The sequence below is a fragment of the Tamandua tetradactyla genome, chromosome 14 (assembly GCF_023851605.1).
Source record: "Tamandua tetradactyla isolate mTamTet1 chromosome 14, mTamTet1.pri, whole genome shotgun sequence".
Classification (NCBI taxonomy): domain Eukaryota; kingdom Metazoa; phylum Chordata; class Mammalia; order Pilosa; family Myrmecophagidae; genus Tamandua; species Tamandua tetradactyla.
The window spans coordinates 58166786-58186805 of NC_135340.1; the positions used below are offsets into that span (position 1 = coordinate 58166786).

The window sequence follows — 20020 nt, forward strand, 5'->3', positions numbered from 1 at the left end:
AAACTGCTGAATTACACATTTAAAAGGGTGAATTTTATGGTAAGTGAATTATAACTCAATAAGATGTTATTTTTTTAAAAAAAAGAAAGAATGATGGTTATGGCTTTTGACCCTGGGCTTCCTCAGGAAAACTTAGCTGAAGAAACATTAAGAAGTAACTGGCCAAGTGAAACAGTAGTCATCAGCCTTGTGCCAGATCCAACAGCCAGGGCCTCCCAGTTACCTGTCACCATCAGTTTGTAAAGACAAGGTATGTGAGTAGGGCCCTGAAGTTTGGCTCTCCATTGCTCCCACCTTCAGGGTTTGCCTCCTGGGCATGGAACTTAAGCCTGATTGTTCCTAAGAGCAGGTGGGCCTCTTCAGAGCCTCCTGAGCCTTGCCTTAAGGCAAGATACAGTTTTGCCTTGAAAATGTCTCATTGAGTCAGGGCCACAGGTGTAAACATCTGGGTCCTTGGAATAAACTAAGTATATGTTTTGCGAACACTGCCAATGAATATATTTGTTATTATTCTTTCCTTGGGGTCTGTTGTGACCCAGAGACCTGGCTGTAAGCACAGTGTCATTCAACCCTGGGCACAGCAAAAAGCTGTTTAAAAATAATCTGGGGTGGGCCACGATGGCTCAGCAGGCAGAGTTCTTGCCTGCCATGCCAGAGACCTGGGTTCGATTCCTGGTGCCTGCCCATGCAAAAATAATAATGATAATAATAACCTGAATAGAAGAAGCTAGGATTTAACAAATGAATATGAATGCTGAGTCATTAAATTGCTGTCTCTTTTAGTCTCCAGTATTTTAGAACAGCTAGAAGTAAAAACCTAAAATTGTGGAGTTGCAACCCATGTCAAAGTCTGAAATATGTTCTACAACTAATTGTGGTGCTGTGCTTTGAAATGTGTAGCTGTTTTGTATATATGTTATTGCTCACAAAAAAAAGAAGGAAAAAAAGTTGATTGTGATGATGAAAAAATATTTAAGCCCTCTAACCTCCTATATTCTGGAGCAGCTAGAAGGAAAAATCTGAGAGGATCATATGGTAGCCCGTGACAAACTCTGGGATCTGTCCTGTAAGTACTTGTTGGAGAATGCTTTGAAACTATTGCTTTTTTTTACTTCTTTGCTTTGTATACATGTTATACTTTACAATAAAAAAAAAGTTAAAAAAAAAAAAAATCTGAATGGAGACACTGCAAAACCACGGGGCTGGGACTCCCCCTGACCTTCAGCAGTGCTTCATGATGGTGATTAATATCTGAGCACCAGGTACTGTACACAGACATCGTTGCTACCAGGAGCACCGAGGCTAAGCTGGCAGACTTGGCAGAGATGTAGATCAGGGCCATTTTGGGGAAGGGAGGGCTTTGCTTTCTGGGCAGCCTGCCTCAGAGGGGAGGGGAGGCACCTGGGAGCCTCACTCACTGCACGGGCAGGAGGCAAGTGGGTGCTAAGACTGCAGGCTTAGAAAGACAGAGATGTGAGGGTGGAGACCTTACCTTATATGAACTGATAAAGAACAGGCCTGCGGGGAATATTATCAGATGAATGCTCAGGAAAAGGAGGTAGGTCTGAGAGGCCAGTTCGGCTGCAGTGGGGGAAGTACACACCTAAGGAAAAATGAGGGGAAGGCCCAAGGGGGGCAGGAGTAGGGGGGATCTTACAGTGCTCTCTGAGACAGAAGAAAGCCCTAGAAGGGAGGATAGTTGGAAGGACAGAAATGAAGGATAGGGCATTCAGGAGGGTATGGCTTGGATTAATGGGGGAAAGAAGTGGGGAAGGGAAGAAGGGGAGGTAGGGAAGTGCTCCTTCTGCTTCTTGCATGCCTGATGCCTGCGGTCAGTGATAGAACCAGACAGCACCCGCGTGATAATGCTACTTACTGCCTGCGTCACATTGACCAGGTCCCTCAAGATGGTTGTGCTTAGGAAGTACCCAATAAGCACTAGTGGTGAGTTGTTAATATTATTATAGCTGCTGCTAATTAGTGGAATTTGTTGAACTTGATACAAGATCTTTTTAAAAAACCACCATTTTACTATTTTTCTGGATGTTGACAGATTTCAATTTCACTAGCTAGGAAATGACATGGGAAGTTGGGGTCAAAAAGGAGAAATCATTCATTGTTAAGGGATCATAGAGGAAGGGGATTTGGGTGATGCGTGAAAGTGATGTCAGAGGAGGCTGTGATGCAGTTAGAGATCCACCTGTGTTATCCCAACAGTAGGCCTCCTGGCCAAAGCAAAGGGAAGAGAAGCTTCTTCCATGACGGGGATGGTGCTGGCCCAGCTGCCCAGAAACCTCGGGGTGGGCTCTAAGTGGAGGCAAAGTTGGATTGAGAGGAAAACAGCCTCTCTTGACCAGACCATTTGATTTAGAACAGGGTGCAAACTTAGAATAAACCCCTAGTAGAAGTTACATCATTCCAATTATGAGACCTTACATACGAAGAGAGCAATTCTCCAAACTTTCAAGCCTCAAATGCAACACACACAGTTGAAAAATGCTGTAAGATTTTGGCAGCTAAGCGTCCATTAGGGGAGGCAAACAGCTGGAATGTGTGCTACTTGTCTCTGGCACGAGAGGCGCAGCAAGCAGCGAGGAGCTTGGCATTATAGTAAGAAATCTCACCTCTGCACCAACATGAAAATACAACAGGCAGACACACTGACACTTTCTCTGGCACATTTCCAGTTTCTTCTATCTAACATGGCATTCTTGTTGTGAGCCTGCCCTTGGGATTTGTGTGCAAAAATAAGTCACAAAAGGAGGAGGAAATGAGGACAAGGCGAGAAGTGACACCGAGGGTAGTAACCTGTTCCTCAGATCTCCTGTCTTATCAAGTTGGAGTCTCTCATTCCTCCCTGTTTCCTTCCCTCCCTGATGAAACCAGTGCCCATAAGACTGAGACATTAATGGATTTGGGGGTGGAATAAAAACTCAGGCCTTGATAGCTACACAGCAGATTTTGCCAGCCTACTCTAAATCAGATAACAGTGAAAAGAATCTAGTTCATTTCTGTAGTTGTAAAGTAAAAAATTTGTTTTCAATTTTTCATCCTTACAAAAAAAGCCCGAGTGTTGATTTGGGGGCCTGTGCTGGTTTGAAGCTATTATGAACCCCAGAAAAGCCATGTCCTTTAATCCTCATTCATTATTGCTGGGTGGGATTTTTCTGATTGTTTCCATGGAGATGTGACCCACCAAATTGTGAGTGGTAACTTTTGATTAGGTGGTTTCCATGGAGATGTGTCTCGACCCATTCAAGGTAGGGTTGCTTACTGGAGCCCTTTAAGAAGGAACCATTTTGGGTGCTCGCTTTGGCAGCACATATACTAAAATTGGAGCGATACAGAGAAGATTAGCATGGCCCCTGCTCGGGGATGACACACAAATTCGTGAAGCATTCCATATTAAAAAAAAAACAAAAACAAACAAAAAAGAAGGAACCATTTTGGGAAAGAGTCAACAGAATAGACAGAGCCCTGGGGAAGCCACTGAAGAAGCCTGTAGAGAAAGCTAGCAGACATCACCACGTGCCTGGCCGCCTGAGAGGGTAATCCCAAACATTAGCAGCCTTTGTGAACCAAGGTATCTTTCCCTGGATGCCTTAATTTGGACATTTTTTATAGCCTTATCTTAATTTGGACATTTTCACAGTCTCAGAACTGTAAATTTGCAACTTAATAAATTTCCCTTTTAAAAAGCTGCTCCATTTCTGGTATATCGCATTCTGACAGCTTTCGAACTAAAACAGATTTTGGTACTGGAGAAGTGGAGTGCTGCTGCAGTCTGCAAATACCAAACATGCTGGAACAGCTTTTTAAATGGATAGGTGGAAGATTCTGGAAGAGTTGTGAGGAGCTTGATAGAGAAGACCTAGAATGCTTTGAAGAGGTTGTTGGTAGAAATGTGGACTTTAAAGATAACTCTGATTAGGCCTTAGACAGAAATATACACGTGTTATTGCAAACTGGAAGGAAGGCGATCCTTGTTTTAAAGTGGCAAAGAATCCGGCAAAATTGACCACTGGCTTTAGATGGAAGGCAGATTTTAAAAGCCACGAACTTGGATATTTAGCAGAAGAGATTTCCAAATTAAATGTGGAAAGTGTGGCCTGGTGTCTCCTTGCAGCTTAAAGTGAAATGCGACAGGAAGGAGATAAGCTGAGAACTGAACTCTTGAGTACAAAGAAACCAGAAATTGATGGTCTGGAAAATTCTGGGTTTCCAGAAAGGGAGACCCTGGAGAATAGTGCTCCAGACAAGGATTTAACCAAACATGGAACCTGTCATTTCAGACCAAGCCAGGATTGGAGATAGAGTTATCCAGGAAGGATATCTGAAAAGTTCTTTTGTCTGATGTGCATGATCCTTGCCTACTACAAAGAAAGCCAACAAGAGTGTTGCGGGATCTGTATAAACAGAACCATTGCCGGTCTGGACCAAAAGGGAAGAGGAGGGGCAAAGTGAAGGAAAAATGTCTTCAGAGGCAGAACCATGGGAGCTAAGGTCTGGAGCCAGGAAACCTCAGGCCAGGACAGCAGACTGACCCATACACGTGGACAGGGTGAGTCTGCTCCGGAAGCAGAGGGCAGGCCTTCCACTTCATTGTTCAGGAAGAGTCGTGCCACCTCAGGCCTCGGAGAGGATGAAGCACATTCCTTGGGGATTGGGGAGAGCCTGGCTGCCACCCCACTGTTCTGGAGGGGTTGGCAGTACGCTCCGGAGTTGGCAGAGAGCTTGGACACAGCACCAACACTTGGAGAGGGTGGAGCTGAGAAAAAGGTGGTCTCCTCAGTGTCCCCCAAGGTTGCAAACTCCACACCAGCATTTGGAGAGATCAAGGCTACTGCATAGGCCGTTGGAAAGGGTGGGGCTGTTGTTCGCTAAAGCCCCGAGGATAAATGACTCTCAGACTTTGAAATCTAATGTAGTTTACCCTGCAGGTTTTCAGAACTGTATGGGTCCTGTGACCCCTGTTTACCTTTCGATTTCTCCCTATAACAATGGAAACATGCATCCTGTGAGTGTCTCTCATTTGTATTCTGGCAGCAGATAACTTGTTCTGAGTTTTTACAGGTCCGGAGCCAGAGGAGAATTTTTGCATTAGAACAGACCATGCCTGTAACTGACTTGATGAAGATTTTGTACTGGTTTTAACTTTGTATTGCTACTGAAATGTTTTAAGGCTTTGCGATATTATAATGGAGTGAATGTATATTGTATGTGGAGAAAACATGTCTTTTTGGGGTCCAAAGGGTGGAATGTGCCAGTTTGAAAATATTATGTAGACCAGAAAAGGTATGTTTTAATTCTGAGCCAATCTTGTGGGGGCAGCTGTTTCTTTTGATCCTAACCCAATACTGTAGGTTGGAATCATTCGATTAGATTAACTTCATGGAGATGTGATACACTGAATTGTGGGTGTGAACGTTGATTAGGTAGAGCTGTGACTCCACTCATTCCAGGTGGGTCTTGATTAGTTTACTGGAATCCTTTAAAATAGGAAACATTTTGGAGAGAGCCACAAACTACAGAAACGACAAGTCTCAGAGCCAACAGAAACTTCAGAGCAGAGCTGACACAGATGCAGACATGTGGAGAACAGAGACACAGATGTTTAGAGATGCTTGGAGCCCAGCAGGCATTACCATGAGACGTTAAGCAAGCCGGAATCTGGAGAAGCCAAGAGATGAAAGTCAGCCCCAGGAAAGCAAAGTGAGGAACGTCCACAGGAACAGAAGCTGAAAGCAACGCGAGATGCCAGCCACATGACTCCCCAGCTGACAGGTGTTCCTGACACATCGGCCTTTTCTGAGTGAAGGTAACCTCTTGGTGGTGTCTTAATGTGGACGCTTTCACTTCCTTAGAACTGTAAACTTGTAACTTATTAAATTCCCCTTTATAAAAGCCATTCCATTTCTGGTACATCGCATACCAGCAGCTTGCCAACTAACACAGGTCCTGAAGAAATCTTTGCTTTGTGACTTACTTAACTTCTCCAAACATGTTTCCTCATTTATAAAATAAGGATAACACACAGCTTGAGAAATAATACTTCCATCTGATTTTACGGAGATGGCCCAAATGTCTTTCTGCCCAGACATGGACAAGGGTGTTTTCTTAGAGAGGGGACGGATTTTCACTGAGTCATCCATATGTTCATTTGGAATTCACCATCAACAAACTTAGCCTGCATTCACTTAACACCATCAAAGATTTGTCCTAAGATTTTTGGAAATTGCAGCACTGATTGGTTCTTGAAAGTCGGGTTCCCTGGCCACCTTTGCCCAGTCCCCACAGGTTCCACCTCTAGAGACAAATGAAGTAGGCTTCTGTCTGCTGCTGTCTCCGAGGACACCCCGGGTGGGATTGAGTCTGGACCACAGTGTTGGGGATTGTTGGGTCTCTCAGTCATTCAGTTCCTCTCTGGGGCAGGACTCACACAAAGTCAATCTGGGTGGATAAAATCTCTATTATTCTTACAAATCCTTAGGGAAGGAAGATCTTCCAGGCACATATACCTGGAAGAGCTCACAGCTGGTAATCTTTACATTAATAATATAAGTCAATCATGAAAATCATCCAGATTAATCTACCTAAACACGGCCACAAGAAACTGGAGTGGAAACCTTGGAGGGACTATGTCATCCGAGTGACTCTGGCCAAGCTCTGCAGCCTAGAGTGGCTCACCTGAGGATGCAGAAGAGTCATCACTGATCCTTCTTATTCTGTTTCTCTGCGGTCAGAGGCAACTTTTCAAAATGGGTGTCGAGAGAATGTCCTATTTAGAGACGGGGCTAAGTGGCAGGATTATGATAGTTATGCTCTTATTTTAAGGCAGCAGAATGAACCCTGTAATTTTATGTCTATGGTTGGTCTAACCTAGATCCTGCTTAAATCAGTTTTCTTCTGGTGAGACACGGGTGAACTTATATTAAATTTTTATGTGGTGATTTTAATAATCTTGTAGGCCTTTTGTCCTTTCTGCATCAAAACTGGTAGCAAGTCCTGCTTTGTTTCTAAATAAATGTCATCTCTCCAGAAGGAAGACCCCATACAATAAATGAAAGAACACAGCATTGAGAGTCAGACAGTTTTGGGTTTCAGTCCCAGTACGGACCTTACCAGTAGCTTTGAACACATTAGCTAGTCCCTTGGAGGCTCAGTGTTTTTTATCTTAAAACAAGTTAAAGAATATATTCTTAGCAGAATATAAAGGTTATAAAGGTTCCTGTAAAGGTTAAGTGAGAAAATATGTCTAAGTACCTGGCAGTACAGGCTCTCAATAAATGGCTCCATCCAAATGATAAAAAGGCTCATAATAAAAAGGCTGAGTGCAGGCTGGGTACCTGTGACAGGTCTGATAGCTCCCTGAACCCTGAGAGGGCAGCTCCATCAGTTGGGGCCAGTGGAGGACTGTATGTGGCCACAGTTAGGCCTGTAGGAGACACAGGGCAAATGGCTAGTTTCAGGGTCAGTGGGATGCAATAAAATGATGGCTCCTGAAGTTGGAAAGTTGTCAGGGTTGGGGAACAGATGCAACAGTGGGCCACCGGTGGTTTGCTTCATTCCCCTCAACCTGTTCTAGGCTTGGTCTGCTGGGGGCTCCTGAGGGAGTTGAGGGGGAGGGAGAGGGCACAGGACAGCCTTTTGCAAGTTCAGGGTTTGGACACTGTTGCAAGCCAGCTAGCTAGAGGAGCCCTGTGGCTGTCCTACCAAGGGTGTGTAGGATCTGCTCTTCCTGGCCCCAGGGCCAGACAAGGACATTTTGAGGGGAAAGAAATCATCAATGTGCACAGGAAGAGCAGCAGCTTCTTAATCAGCCCAGAAGAACGGAGCCCAGCTGAAGCATTGTTCTGCTCTCTTTTAATTATCAAGATGATTCCTCTTTTTCTGGCCTCCCTAGGGCTGTGTGCCCCAGATTCCTTGGATCCAGTAATTGCCTCTCTGTTAATAGAAATCATCAGTATTTATTATACCAAGCGTTCCAACTTATTTCAGCTCTCCTCATAGCAACATTAAGGCAAATGCTTCGTAGCATATCACTAAAGTGACTCTACTTAATGACAAGAGTAAAAGCTCCCAAACTCTTCTCTTTGCTCAGGAGGGCTGAGGAAATCATGAGCTGGAGCCCTGTGAGATGAGCTGTGGGGCTGCCATGGACCTGGATGAGCAGGAGGCCCAGGGCCCAGGCAGGTTCAGGGGCTGGAAGCCCAGTGAGATGACTGCTCCCGCCCTCTCCCCAAAGTCAGTCTCTTGGGGGCCTCTGTCCCATATAGGGCACATGGGAACAGGAAGTGAATTAAGTCTTGCTCTCTCACTCAGGGCTTTGTGAACTTTAGCCTGCTGGAACTTCTTATCTACAAAACAGAGGACATAATATCTACCCCCCAGGACTCGTGTGAGGATTAAATGAGAAAATAATGTGAAAGGACTCCGGGCCTGCCATGGAAGGCTTGCCACAAATGTCTCTTCCTCCCTTGCTTCCTCCTGCCTTCTAGGAGTTGCTACTGTGGGGATGAAATGATAAGGGGTTGGGCCTTGCAATGACCTGGGATGAATGCTGGTTCTTTCTGCAGTCTCCTCAACCTCCTCAGTGTCTGAAAATGAACAAACTCATGAAGACAGGGCTGAGTCCTGAGTCCCACAGTGCAGAGGTGCATGCAGATTTGGACTACACACCAGACTGGCTGCCACTACAGCTTCCGGACCCCCAAGGGCAACACGGGGGAGCCCCCCACCCACCTCCATCCAGGTCACTGTCCACCCACCACTACATGCCCTGCCCAGGGCCCCATCTCTCTGAAGAAGCAGGTACTGCATGTGGCCTCCAGGGGATTATGCAGTTTGGGGTTGTGGTAGTTAGATTCAGTTGTCAACTTGGCCAGATGAGCGTACCTAGTTTGTTGCTGCGGACCTGAGCCAATGGTACGTGAACCTAATCTGTTGCTGATTTACATCTGCAGTCGGCTAGGAGGCGTGCCTGCTGCAATGAAGGACGTGTGACTTAATTGGCTGATGCTTAAATGAGAGAGCGCAACATAGCACAGCCTAAGCAGCTCGGCATTCCTCATCTCAGCACTCGCAGCTCAGCCCAGGCCTTTGGAGATGCAGTAAGAATTTACCCGGGGAAAGTTGTTGAAACCCAGGGGCCTGGAGAGAAGGCCAGCAGAGACCATCCTGTGCCTTCCCACGTAAGAAAGAACCACAGTGGAAAGTTAGCTGCCTTTCCTCTGAAGAACTAACAAAATAAATCCCCTTTCATTAAAAGCCAATCCGTTTCTGGTGTGTTGCATTCCAGCAGCTAGCAAACTAGAACAGAAGTCAAACCCAGATGGAACCTTAGCACCTTCTGATATCCACACCTATCTTTAGGCATCTCTGTCTTAAGATACTGGAGTGACTCAGCAGTTCAGGGAGCAAGTTATTGAGCATCTACTGGGTGCTTTTATACAGGTTTGGAAGGTGAGGCTCAGAGACGTTTCCCATGACCCAGTAAGTCCAGGAGACCAGGACTGGAGCTAATTCAGCTGACTGTCATGCTCTCGTCACTCCTTTGGGGATGCCCTGCTGATAGGATCTGGGCACTTTACAGAGGGGCTTACACTACATTGTTAGGAAGCTTTGCTAAGTCATTGTGGACCTCCAGATGTTAATTCTTCTGTAGAAACAGGCAGGAACGTGTTTGCTGCCACTCCCACCCCCTCCAAAAAATGCAGGAGTTATTTAGAAGCAGGATGTGCTGGTGGATAGAGCTCTGGGGCAGGGAAGGCGACTAGGGTTTCTGAGTACCAGAATGTACCAAAGTACATATTAGAAGTTTCAGCATTGAATCCTGGGCAAGTATAAATCCCCATCACCTCACCAAGGGGCCAAAGAACACACCACTCTGAATCCACATCACTGGATTCCTCACTTTCTTTTCTATTCCTTTGATTTTTGTTTGAAACTCATGTAGCCCCTTGCTTATTACTAAGACAAGGCTGGTGTTCTCCTGCTCCCATCTCATACTGTCTCCCTTCACAGTGATTTGACAGTTGGTCTTTCTGGTGGTGCAGGAGCCTCTCCAGTAATGTAAAGAGTGAGAGGCAAAAATGTGTAGAAGCCGAGGTGAGACCGGGAATGTGGAAGCAGTAGGGACATGGAGATGAAGTAGAGGGACACGGCCACAGAGAGAGGCAGGAAGGGGCCACGGCCTTCACTGCTCTCTCAGGATGCTGTGGCTGCCAGAGCTCATCTCCAAAATGCCAGACACATGTGAGTAATTACAGAAGTTTTCTCTGGGTAAACCCTCTCCGGCTGGTTCCCTTCTTACCCTCATAGGCACATAATGGAATTATATGTGACTCCGCTGCAGTTCTGTGCAGTGACTCAGGACTCTGCAGTCAGTTCTCTTAGAGAGAAACTAGATTACAGGTCAGAGAAGGGTGGGCAGTCTGCTAACCACCTCCAGTCATCTCCTATAGGGGGCTTTCCATGTTCCTCCCTCTTCATTTCCACCAAATTACCCACTGCTGCCAAAGTGGGGCCCCAGTTCCAGATTTGCTATTTAGATTGACTTTGCCTCGGATCCTCCAACACTGATGTGGCATCACAAGATGAAGCAGGAGAGAATCCAGAATGAGACATTTTCTTTGTCATCTGTCACTGAATGGGCCAATCATTCAGATAAATAAGGGGGCTGACATGGTCCCATGCAGCCTGTTGCCCTCTATAGAGGAGGTAAGTTCAATGCTGTTTCCAGCCGGGGGAACTTTACCTTACATGGGTGAGGATCTACTCCATATGTCTCCAGTGTCTGTGCTTTTCTTAAAAAGTTCAGCTCTGATGTTGCTGGTGTCTGACCACTGAAATAAAGAATATAAGATGACTGATGGGTTTTCTGTTCTCACAGTTTCCACCGAGGCACACACTCTATTAAGAAGTGCTCAGGGAGAGTCACATACTCTCGTTTTTCCTTCGGGTATGCTCCCTGCTCTGTTCCAGGACCAACTTCATAGACTCCTGTCTAGGAATATCAGGTGACTTCAAGGAAGAGGACTACATAATGAGTGACCTGGGCTGAGTGTAAGGCAATAGGGAGTGGTGGGGTCTGTGGGAAACTGGGGAGTACCTCACCCATCTAACAGGGACAGTTGCTTCTCAGCCCCAAGACATGTGGACCCAGCATTGCTAGAAGTTCTGATTTTCAAAGAGAACTCAGAGATACTTCTATGTAGTATTTCATGATTTTAAAAACTATAGAGGCAAACAGAACACATCTGTAGGCTGGCTGCAGCCCATGAGTTTCTTATCTGTGATCTGATCTTGTCTATAGACTGAAATATAAAGAAGGGCCTGTGTATTCTGCTGGTGCCACCGAACCCTTTTTGTTTACCAAAAGGGAATACAGAAATGTAAGTGAGGAGAAGCAGTAGGAGAAAGCACTGCTCCTCAGACTCCCACAACAGCCTGGTCTGTTCATAGGGTGACAACTGTGGAAAGGAAACAAGCAGAAAAAGGAAAAGCCATTGCCGGCTCCACACCATTTGAAGAAGAGGACTTCAGCATCATACCCCTCCTGGCTACTTCCTTAGCAGCTGTTTAATGAACTCAAATCAGAACCAGGGGCAGTATCACCTTCAGGCACCTGGTGAAGGAGATGTACTTCTATGGACATGGGACTGGTTTCAGTGTGAGGAGGGGTGGGCCATGTATGAAGTCATGGCTGGTGGGCAGGACTGTAAGCTGCTCATTTCTAAGCTCAACCTTTGCCTCAAGCAATATGGCAGGGCAAGAAGATAAGCCAGCCCCAGAGAGGGGCAGGCCAGGTTCCCTCTGAAGTCCCTTTTGGAGGCGTCAATTAGTCAGCACCTTTATATGCCAGTCTATGCTATTTGCCGTAAAACGTACAAAGAAATACAGTGCACAATCTTGGCTCTCAAGAAACTCAGAGTTGTAGAAAGGAAATTCAGACATGCTTTTTGACATCATGAAGATGTGACTGAATCTGTATAAGGTATTGCAAATGCAGACAACTGTTGCCACTAGACCACTCAAGACACAGGGAAGCTCTTTAGAAAATGCTTGTAGGATGCAAGCAGGCTGCCACTGTGAGCTTCATCGCCCGGCAGGCACATCGCCCGGCAGGCACAGGAGCACCGGGTGCCTCTCTCAGGGAGCTTCCCTAGTGGTGGGAGCAGCTCTGCCTGGAGGATAGGTGGCCTGGTGGGCTCCATTCACTGCTCGAGGCTGCCTAAACTTCCAGGGCCCTCAAAGCGGGCATCATTTCCTAGGGGTTCCCTGCCTTGAATGAAATTTCTGGAGTTCTCACTGCTGTGACATCTCAAATCCTCCAGGGAGAAAAAAAAAATCCTCCAGGCAGCGCCTTCAGTCCAAGCCCAGCCCAGATCTCTCCTTCGTACGGCCAGACCCCCACCCCACAGGTCTGTGTTTATTCTTATTTTTACGACAAGGGGTCGCCTTTCCCCTAGCAGAGCCATGAAATGTGAAATCTTTGAGTGAAGGTGAAGGTTTTTTGGTTTTTTGTGTTGGTGGAGAGAGGGAGTTGGGGCAGGAACTAGTTTAAACTTAGTTTTATTCTTAGAATATCTTTTCTTTTTTTTTTTTCATAATCCTTCCCCAGAAAGGTAGTTAAACAAACATTTAAAAAGATTTTTTAAAAGCTGTAATATATTAAAATGATGACATTTTTAATTCTATAACACTACACTGTATATAACTGCTTTCTTCATAGTTGGATAGTTTGGGGAATCCGTGTTCCAGCATGCCACATGAAGTGGACCTCAAACACCCTACCCTTGTTTTTTTAGATTTTTAGATAAATCTAAAAAATCCTATGTCATATGGGTGAAAGGCTGTATTAACACTATTTTATGGGATTCACAATATCCCGGGTGACCTAAGAGAGGCTGAGGAAAACAAGCCTTCATGCTTCAAGCTGCTTCTCCACTTTCTTCCGTGCAGGGTCAGGGACTCCAGGTAGGGTGTGTGTGTGCGTGTGTGTGCGCATGTGCGTGTATAGGGGCTGTGGGGGATGTTAGGCCGTGCTGAAGACCCAGCCCCCAAAGCAAAGTGCTCTAAGGGCCCCCATAGCATTCCTGCGTCAGTGCCAGCCCTGTGACCCAGCCACTGGCCCTAAGTCACTCGTCTCACTGTCACAGAGAGCACAGGCTTGCCCGCCTTTCACATCTCCACTCAACCTCTGCTTTCTTTTATCTTTTTTCTCTTCTGCTCTTTCTTTTGTTTTTTTTCCCCTCCATCTTATCATTCTACCTCATTGTCTTTTCACTTATCTTAGTGAAACAAATACCTTTCAAAGGCCAACCTCCCTCAGTTTTTTTTTTTTTTTGCCTTTGCAAAAAAAATGCAACTTCTCTTTTGCCTTTAAGTCCAGCTCAAACCACTCTTTTCGGAACATGAGCCTTCAGGGCTTGCGGTTGTGTTGTCAGTGGCTCACTGATAACGCTACACCCGAGTCAAGAAGAGTGGGCGGCCTCCTCTGGGTCAGTCAGTGGTCTGTGCGACCAGAATGCAGAACACCAGAGCCTGGGGGCTCAGGCGTGTGTGTGTGTGTGTGTGTGTGTGTGTGTGTGTGTGTGTGTGTGTGGTGGGTAGAGGCAGTAGCTGGGGCCAGGGCTCAGGCGTGTGTGTGTGTGTGTGTGTGTGTGTGTGTGTGTGTGTGTGGTGGGTAGAGGCAGTAGCTGGGGCCAGGGCTCAGGCGTGTGTGTGTGTGTGTGTGTGTGTGTGTGTGTGTGTGTGTGTGGTGGGTGGAGGCAGTAGCTGGGGCCAGAATCGAAGTCACGCACCTGAGTTCGGTCTTGTGAATCTCAGCAATTTTCCTTTCCAGCTTCTCTGAATGTTTAGGGAAAAATTGGAACTTGGAGCTGTAGCCTTCAGGATGTTTCCCTGGATCATAATCCCCAATCTCCGCTTTACAAGGAAGGTGGAGGAAAACAATCGTAGGTATAGGTAAATCAGCACTGCCAAAGCAATCAAGAGACTAACACAGAACAAAGCCAAAGCATGAGTCAGATTTACAAAGAACAGTGGATTAGGCAGGGGGCTTGGGCCTCCGGAACGCGCCCAGCCCATAGTTTGTCTTCCCAGATGTGCGCTCTGGGTTGACATTCAAGTCTAAGCAGAGAGCAAAGGTGAGCCTATATCCTGAGGTCACCACAAGTAAGTACATTTGCAATAAAACAGCTGAAGACTGAAACACAGTCCTCCTCCATCCAGCCAAGAGAAGAGGGCCTGGGAGCAGTGCTCTCTGTGGCAGCACAGGAGACCGTGAGCTTGATCAGGAAGACAGAGCTTCTTGGCCTGAGCCCAAATTTCATTCTGAGGTTTTAGCAGAGATATGGCAAATTGGTGGATGAGCCATGATCCCAACTCAGAATTCAACTCTCACTCCAAATCAAATCGAATGCATATATTTGAATAAATATATTCACTGAGGGCTGACCTTTGAGAAGCCTATGGAGCAGGAAGACTGGCTATACCCAGAAACATTTTCAATCATTGAATTCACGAGCACCAAGTTCTAAGGCTGATGTCTCAGTTCCCTGCCAGGGGTGAGGCTTTCTCCTCTGGCCATTCACAGGGAGAGACCAACGTGACAACCCCTAGAGCTGCTGAGATCTCAGCTCAGCGGCCCTCTGGAGGGCAGCAGACCCATGGTGCTCTCCACCATGCATTCCCAAGCCAGTATCCAGCTTTTTCTCTGTAAAGTGCTAGAAGGGGGCATTGTGGGTATGCTGAGAGGAAGGGGGAGGTTCCAGCTGCTTTGTGGTTACCCTCTTTCCTTCCCTTGTGGGAGCCACAACCACTTCATACGAGAAGTCTTGAGGGAGGAGTACGTATTAAGAAAACTTACCCTCCTCTCACAACCAAATGTTGTGCTTGTGGTTTGTACTCATTCACCACAAATCTGCTCAGCACCTTCCAAATTACTTGGAAATCTCTATCATTTTGTGAGAGACTGAAGGCTTCCCTGAGCTGAAATCTAAGAGAGTGACCCTGAGCCATGGAGTCATTTATCATGATTTTATTTAGAAAGCCTCAAGTGGAAAACATCCATGTTGAACATCAGCACTTCTTTAAAGAAAAATTCAATATGATTATCAGGGTAAAACTGAAGGCGAGACTAGAGTTTATGATTTCACTTCTATCACTTAGATAAGGGTTCTCTTTAAAATATGTAAGGGGCATCTTTGGTTACCTTAGAGTTAGCAAGCATCCTCTAGACACTTCCCATTTAGGGGATTTTAAAAACAGAGGTCTCAGAAGTCAAGGTTGCAATGGACTTACTTTTACATTCTTAACATAGCTGTGGTATTTCTTTTGCCAGAGGGACTTTAGTTTCTTATTGGCAAAAACTTCCCAGTCTCTCTTCACAAAGTAGCTTCTGGGAGTTCACAGATTTCCAATTAAGAGTTCAGATTCTTTGGTGGAAACTTCATGATTTTAGTGCTATGGTCTGAAATGATGCAGTTTAATGACAGTTTTAGGCCTAGGGACTAAGGAAGGGGAAGAGATCCCCTGTGAAGAGTGCATATCACTGTTTTACCAAACAAAAAAAAAAGAGCCAGTCTGGGCACCAGCTGGGTACAACTTCAACCCTTTAGGAAATATGCTTGTTACTTGGAAACATTTTCAACTTTGAGGGCTCTGAACTAAATGATCTCTAAAATTGACACCAGAATTCCAAGATGCTTCACATCTTAGAGATGTGCATGAAAGGGTAGGAAAAGACTGATTCAGATTGCTTTCTGGAGTTGCAGTAACTTTATCAACCAAAGGTGTAGGGCAAATGCCTAAAATAGAGTCAGAAGAACTTTAAGTAAGACCTTACATAGGGTGTAGAATTGAGTGTTCAGTGCCTCCTCTAACTCGGATTTTCCTTTCAGTTAAGTACTGTTTATATACAAGAAGTCATCCTCTGTGTAACTGAAATAATGTAATCAGTACTTCGGATGAAAAGCAAATTTGTCCTGTCAAAAACTGTTACCTTGAAGGATATAGGCTGCTAACAAGGCAGCATCCGATGTTTTACAGAGGAGGCGGCCATGGTAGAGATCCCTTTTGATCTGTAGGAAGACTAAATACCTGGAGAGAAAACAGAGAATGAACTATAAAAGATTTCTTTGATTGCTTTAAAGGCATAAATATGTAATATGAGCTATCAAAATCTTTGTCAGGCCACTTTTACTACATTAAAAGAAATCTCAAAACAAACCACAGAACAAACACATTTTCCATTTCCCTGGAGACTCTTTCAAGTATTTTGCCCTGAACTGATGTGAGTTCCATTCAAAACAACTTGTCAATTTCCTGCTGTAGCTCAAAACAGAAAATGGCATTTCCTGGTAAAGGCATAGTCTCCCAGCACTGGGCTCTGGAAGGGGCCTGCCCCTGTCAATCCAGTGCAGAAAAGAAAAACAAAAACCAAACAACTGTCATCAGAGAGGGGCAAACTGGGCCTCTCTCCACCTTGGACTTATGTTCCTTCATAAGACATGGAATGGTGGATGAAGGGACTAACTCAAGGAAGGTTTCAGCCTTGGTGTGCCATGAGGATCTGTCTATACCAGGAAATAACCTTTAATTATTTGGCAGAAGTCAACCAGATCTCTCCGAATTTTAATAAGGTGTAAGAAGAGGCGTTGGTGAAGGAAGAACAAAAGTTAAGCAGCAACTTGTATCCAGCATTTCTTCAAATACGAAAGCTCTCACCATAGTGGAAGCAGAATATTAAGAATAACAACTAATAGTAGCTAATGCGTACTGAGCATTTACTATCTGCCAGTCCAGGTATTACACACTTTACATGCAATATCTCATTTAATTCTCACATAACCCTTTGGGATGGGTACTATTAATATCCCCATTTTCCCCATAACGAAGATGAGGCTTAAATGATTTTCTCATGGACACACAACTAGTAAGTGGTGGATTCCAATTCAGGAGCTTGGTTCCTAATCACTATGCCATACTGCCTTTCTTGCCCTATAATTGCTTTGTAATTTCACAAGTAGTTGGGTGGACGCTGTCACAGTGGAATGGAATTGTTGACTTTCCTTTTAGAGATATCATCACAAGGAGTGGGGCGTCTGATGTTCATAATCTCACAGGTCCCCTAAGAAAAGCAAAAACCAAAGTATCACACCCTCGAGTGAGTCAGCGACCACACTGGCTGCTTGGCTAAGGTGGTTTAGAAATATGCTGCAAATTATTTGATACTCATTTCAAGAAGTAGAGCTTAATTCCCTCCCTTTGAATGTGGACATAGTCACTTGCTTCTAACAAACAGACTAAGGCAGACGTGATAGTGTCTGATTTCTGAGACTAGGTCACAAAGACATCGCAGCTTCCTCTTTGTTCTCTCTTTTCTTGAATTGCCCTGAGGACAAAGTAGAGATGGCCCATGTGGCAAGGAACTAAGGTCTTTTGCCAACAGCCAGCAAGGAACTGATGCTTTCTGCCAGCAGCCATGTGAATGAGCCATCTTGGAAGAAAATCCTCCGGTACCAGTCAAGTCTTCAGATGACTGCAGCCCTGCCAACCTCTTGACTGGCAACCTCATGAGAGGTTGTTAAGCCAGAACCACCCAGCTCGGTCATGCCTGAATTCCTGGTCCACAGAAATGGTGAGATAGTAAATGTTTGTTATTTAAGCTAAGTTTTGGGGTAATTTGCTATGCAGCCATAGATAATAGCAGCATCCCTAGTAGAGTAATGGAAATAAAATTTCCTTAAATTCCACCGGTTTGAAGCAAAAAACAAACCGGGCCCTCCCTAGAAAACTGGAAGTGTCCATTGATTCTCTTTTTAGGATGAAGAATAAGGTGGGGGATTCCATAACCACTTGATCATGTGAAAATGCCCAAGAGAAAGAGAACCATTGACGTGCAACTTCTAGCAGGAGGTGGGGAGGGGTGCCAGCAGATGATCCTGAAAGCCTTGGGGTTGGTGACTTAAATCACCAATAAAGAAAAATGAAGCAACCTTGTTCTCTCTAAGGCCCACATACAGGAGCATCGGGGTCACCTGGAGCTTGTTGAAAATACAGAATATTAGGCCCATCCTAGATCTACTGTACTGTAATCTCCCTTTAAACAAGATCCTGGTGATTTGGATATACAGTAACGTTTGAGAATCACTGTTCTTAGAAAATTTGAAAGCATCCTTCTAATCACATGAGGGTGGACTGACCTTGAACTAAAGGGAAAGTGAATAATTTAGCCTAGAGGCTAATGATAACCTCAACTCCTCAACTTCTGCCCCAATGTCTGCCAAGAAAAGCTAAAGGAAAAGGCATCATGTAAAGTGAATAACTAAGATGAATCTACCAAATCAACTTGTCTTCATTCTGCTCTCCACCATGAAATGCCACACGGTGTGTGGGAGAGGGTAAGTGAACACTTCTCTGCCTCTCCCAGTTCTAGCTCCCACCTTCCACAGGCTTTGGCAGGATGTAGATGCAAACTTTTTTTTTCATCACATAGTTGTATATTCATCATCATGATCATTTCTTAGAACATTTTCATCAATTCAGAAAAAGAAATAAAAAAGAAAATGGAAAAAAAATTCATACATACCATACCCCTTACCCCTCCCTTTCATTGATCACTACTAAATCTACTAAATTTATTTTAACCTTTGTTCCCCCTATTTATTTTTATTCCATATGTTTTACTCATCTGTTGATGAGGTAGATAAAAGGAGCATCAGACACAAGGTTTTCACAATCACACAGTCACACTGCAAAAGCTATATCACATACAATCATCTTCAAGAAACATGGCTACAGCAACACAACTCTACATTTTCAGGCAGTTCCCTCCAGCCTCTCCATTACACCTTGACTAAAAAGGTGATATCAGTATAATGCATAAGAATAACCTCCAGGATAACCTCTTGACGCTGTTTGGACTCTCTCAGCCATTGACACTTTACTTTGTCTCATTTCACTCTTTCCCCTTTCAGTTGAGAAGTTTTTCTCAATCCCTTGGTGCTGAGTCCCAGCTCATTCTAGGATTTCTGTCCTGTGTTACCAGGATGGTCCACAACCCTGGGAGTCATGACCCACATAGAGATGAGGAGGGCGGTGAGTTTGCTTGTCATATTGACTGAGAGAGAGAGACCACATCTGAGCAACAAAAGAGGCTCTTTTGGGGGTGACCCTTAGGCCTAATTTTAAGTAGGCTTGACCTATCCTTTGTGGAGTTAAGTTTCATATGAACAAACCCCAAGATTGAGGGCTCAGCCTATTGCTTTGGTTGTCCCCACAGTTTGTGAGAATATCAGGAATTCTCCACTTGGGGAAGTTGAATTTTCCCCCTTTTTCACCATCCCCCCAAGGGGACTTGGATGCAAACATTTTGCTCCTTACTCACAGATCACTCCCTGGGCATGGGTTCATGCATCATTCCTCCTCCATCTCTCTGTTTGTATGTGTCCAAAATTCAGAGACAGTATTTACTGGGCTAGAGATACTTCAATGGGATAGCAAGGCTCTGAGCAGTATTTCTCACTGGGTATTGAGGAGACTGAACCATTGGGAGAGCGTGTCAGAATATGTGGGGGGTATTATGTTTGAAAATGCCTCTCTACAGCTTCTGTTTTGTCCCCTTTCCTAAGGGGATATGCTCCTCTTCACACTAAGAACTGCTGGTTGGTTTTTTTTTTTTTTAAAAAAAACACTTTTATTCACACACCATACAATCCGTCCAAAATGTACAATCAGTGGCTCTCAGTATAACCACAGAGCTGTGCATTCACCACCACAATCAATTTGAGAACATTTTCATTGATCCAAAAAGAAAAATCCCATATCCCTTATACCCCCCTATTACTGATACTTAGCACTGGTGAGGTACTTTTAGTACAACTGATGGAAGAACATTAAGAGATTACTGTTTCTCTAGTTTGTACTAGTTATATTTTCCCCATATACCATCCTATTTATTAACACCTTATAACAGTGATGTACACTTATTCTAGTTCATAGAAGAACCTCCTTA

General features: G+C 44.8%; 1 protein-coding gene and 1 non-coding gene across 4 annotated transcripts in view; one reads left to right on the top strand and one right to left on the bottom strand.

Moving 5' to 3' along the window:
- Positions 1 to 20020, bottom strand: part of FRMD5 (FERM domain containing 5) — a 334153-nt gene that overhangs the window by 19207 nt on the left and 294926 nt on the right. For all 3 annotated transcript variants that reach the window (XM_077127713.1, XM_077127714.1, XM_077127712.1), the window contains exons 5-7: positions 16007 to 16104; positions 13806 to 13929; positions 10757 to 10844 (exon numbers count right to left, since the gene is read on the bottom strand). In XM_077127713.1, the coding sequence (XP_076983828.1) occupies positions 10757 to 10844; positions 13806 to 13929; positions 16007 to 16104 (310 nt within the window). The remainder of the gene's footprint in view (positions 1 to 10756; positions 10845 to 13805; positions 13930 to 16006; positions 16105 to 20020) is intronic.
- LOC143656595 (U6 spliceosomal RNA) lies at positions 3304 to 3410 on the top strand. Its single transcript, XR_013162512.1, has one exon. It is a non-coding gene; the product is annotated as a U6 spliceosomal RNA (small nuclear RNA).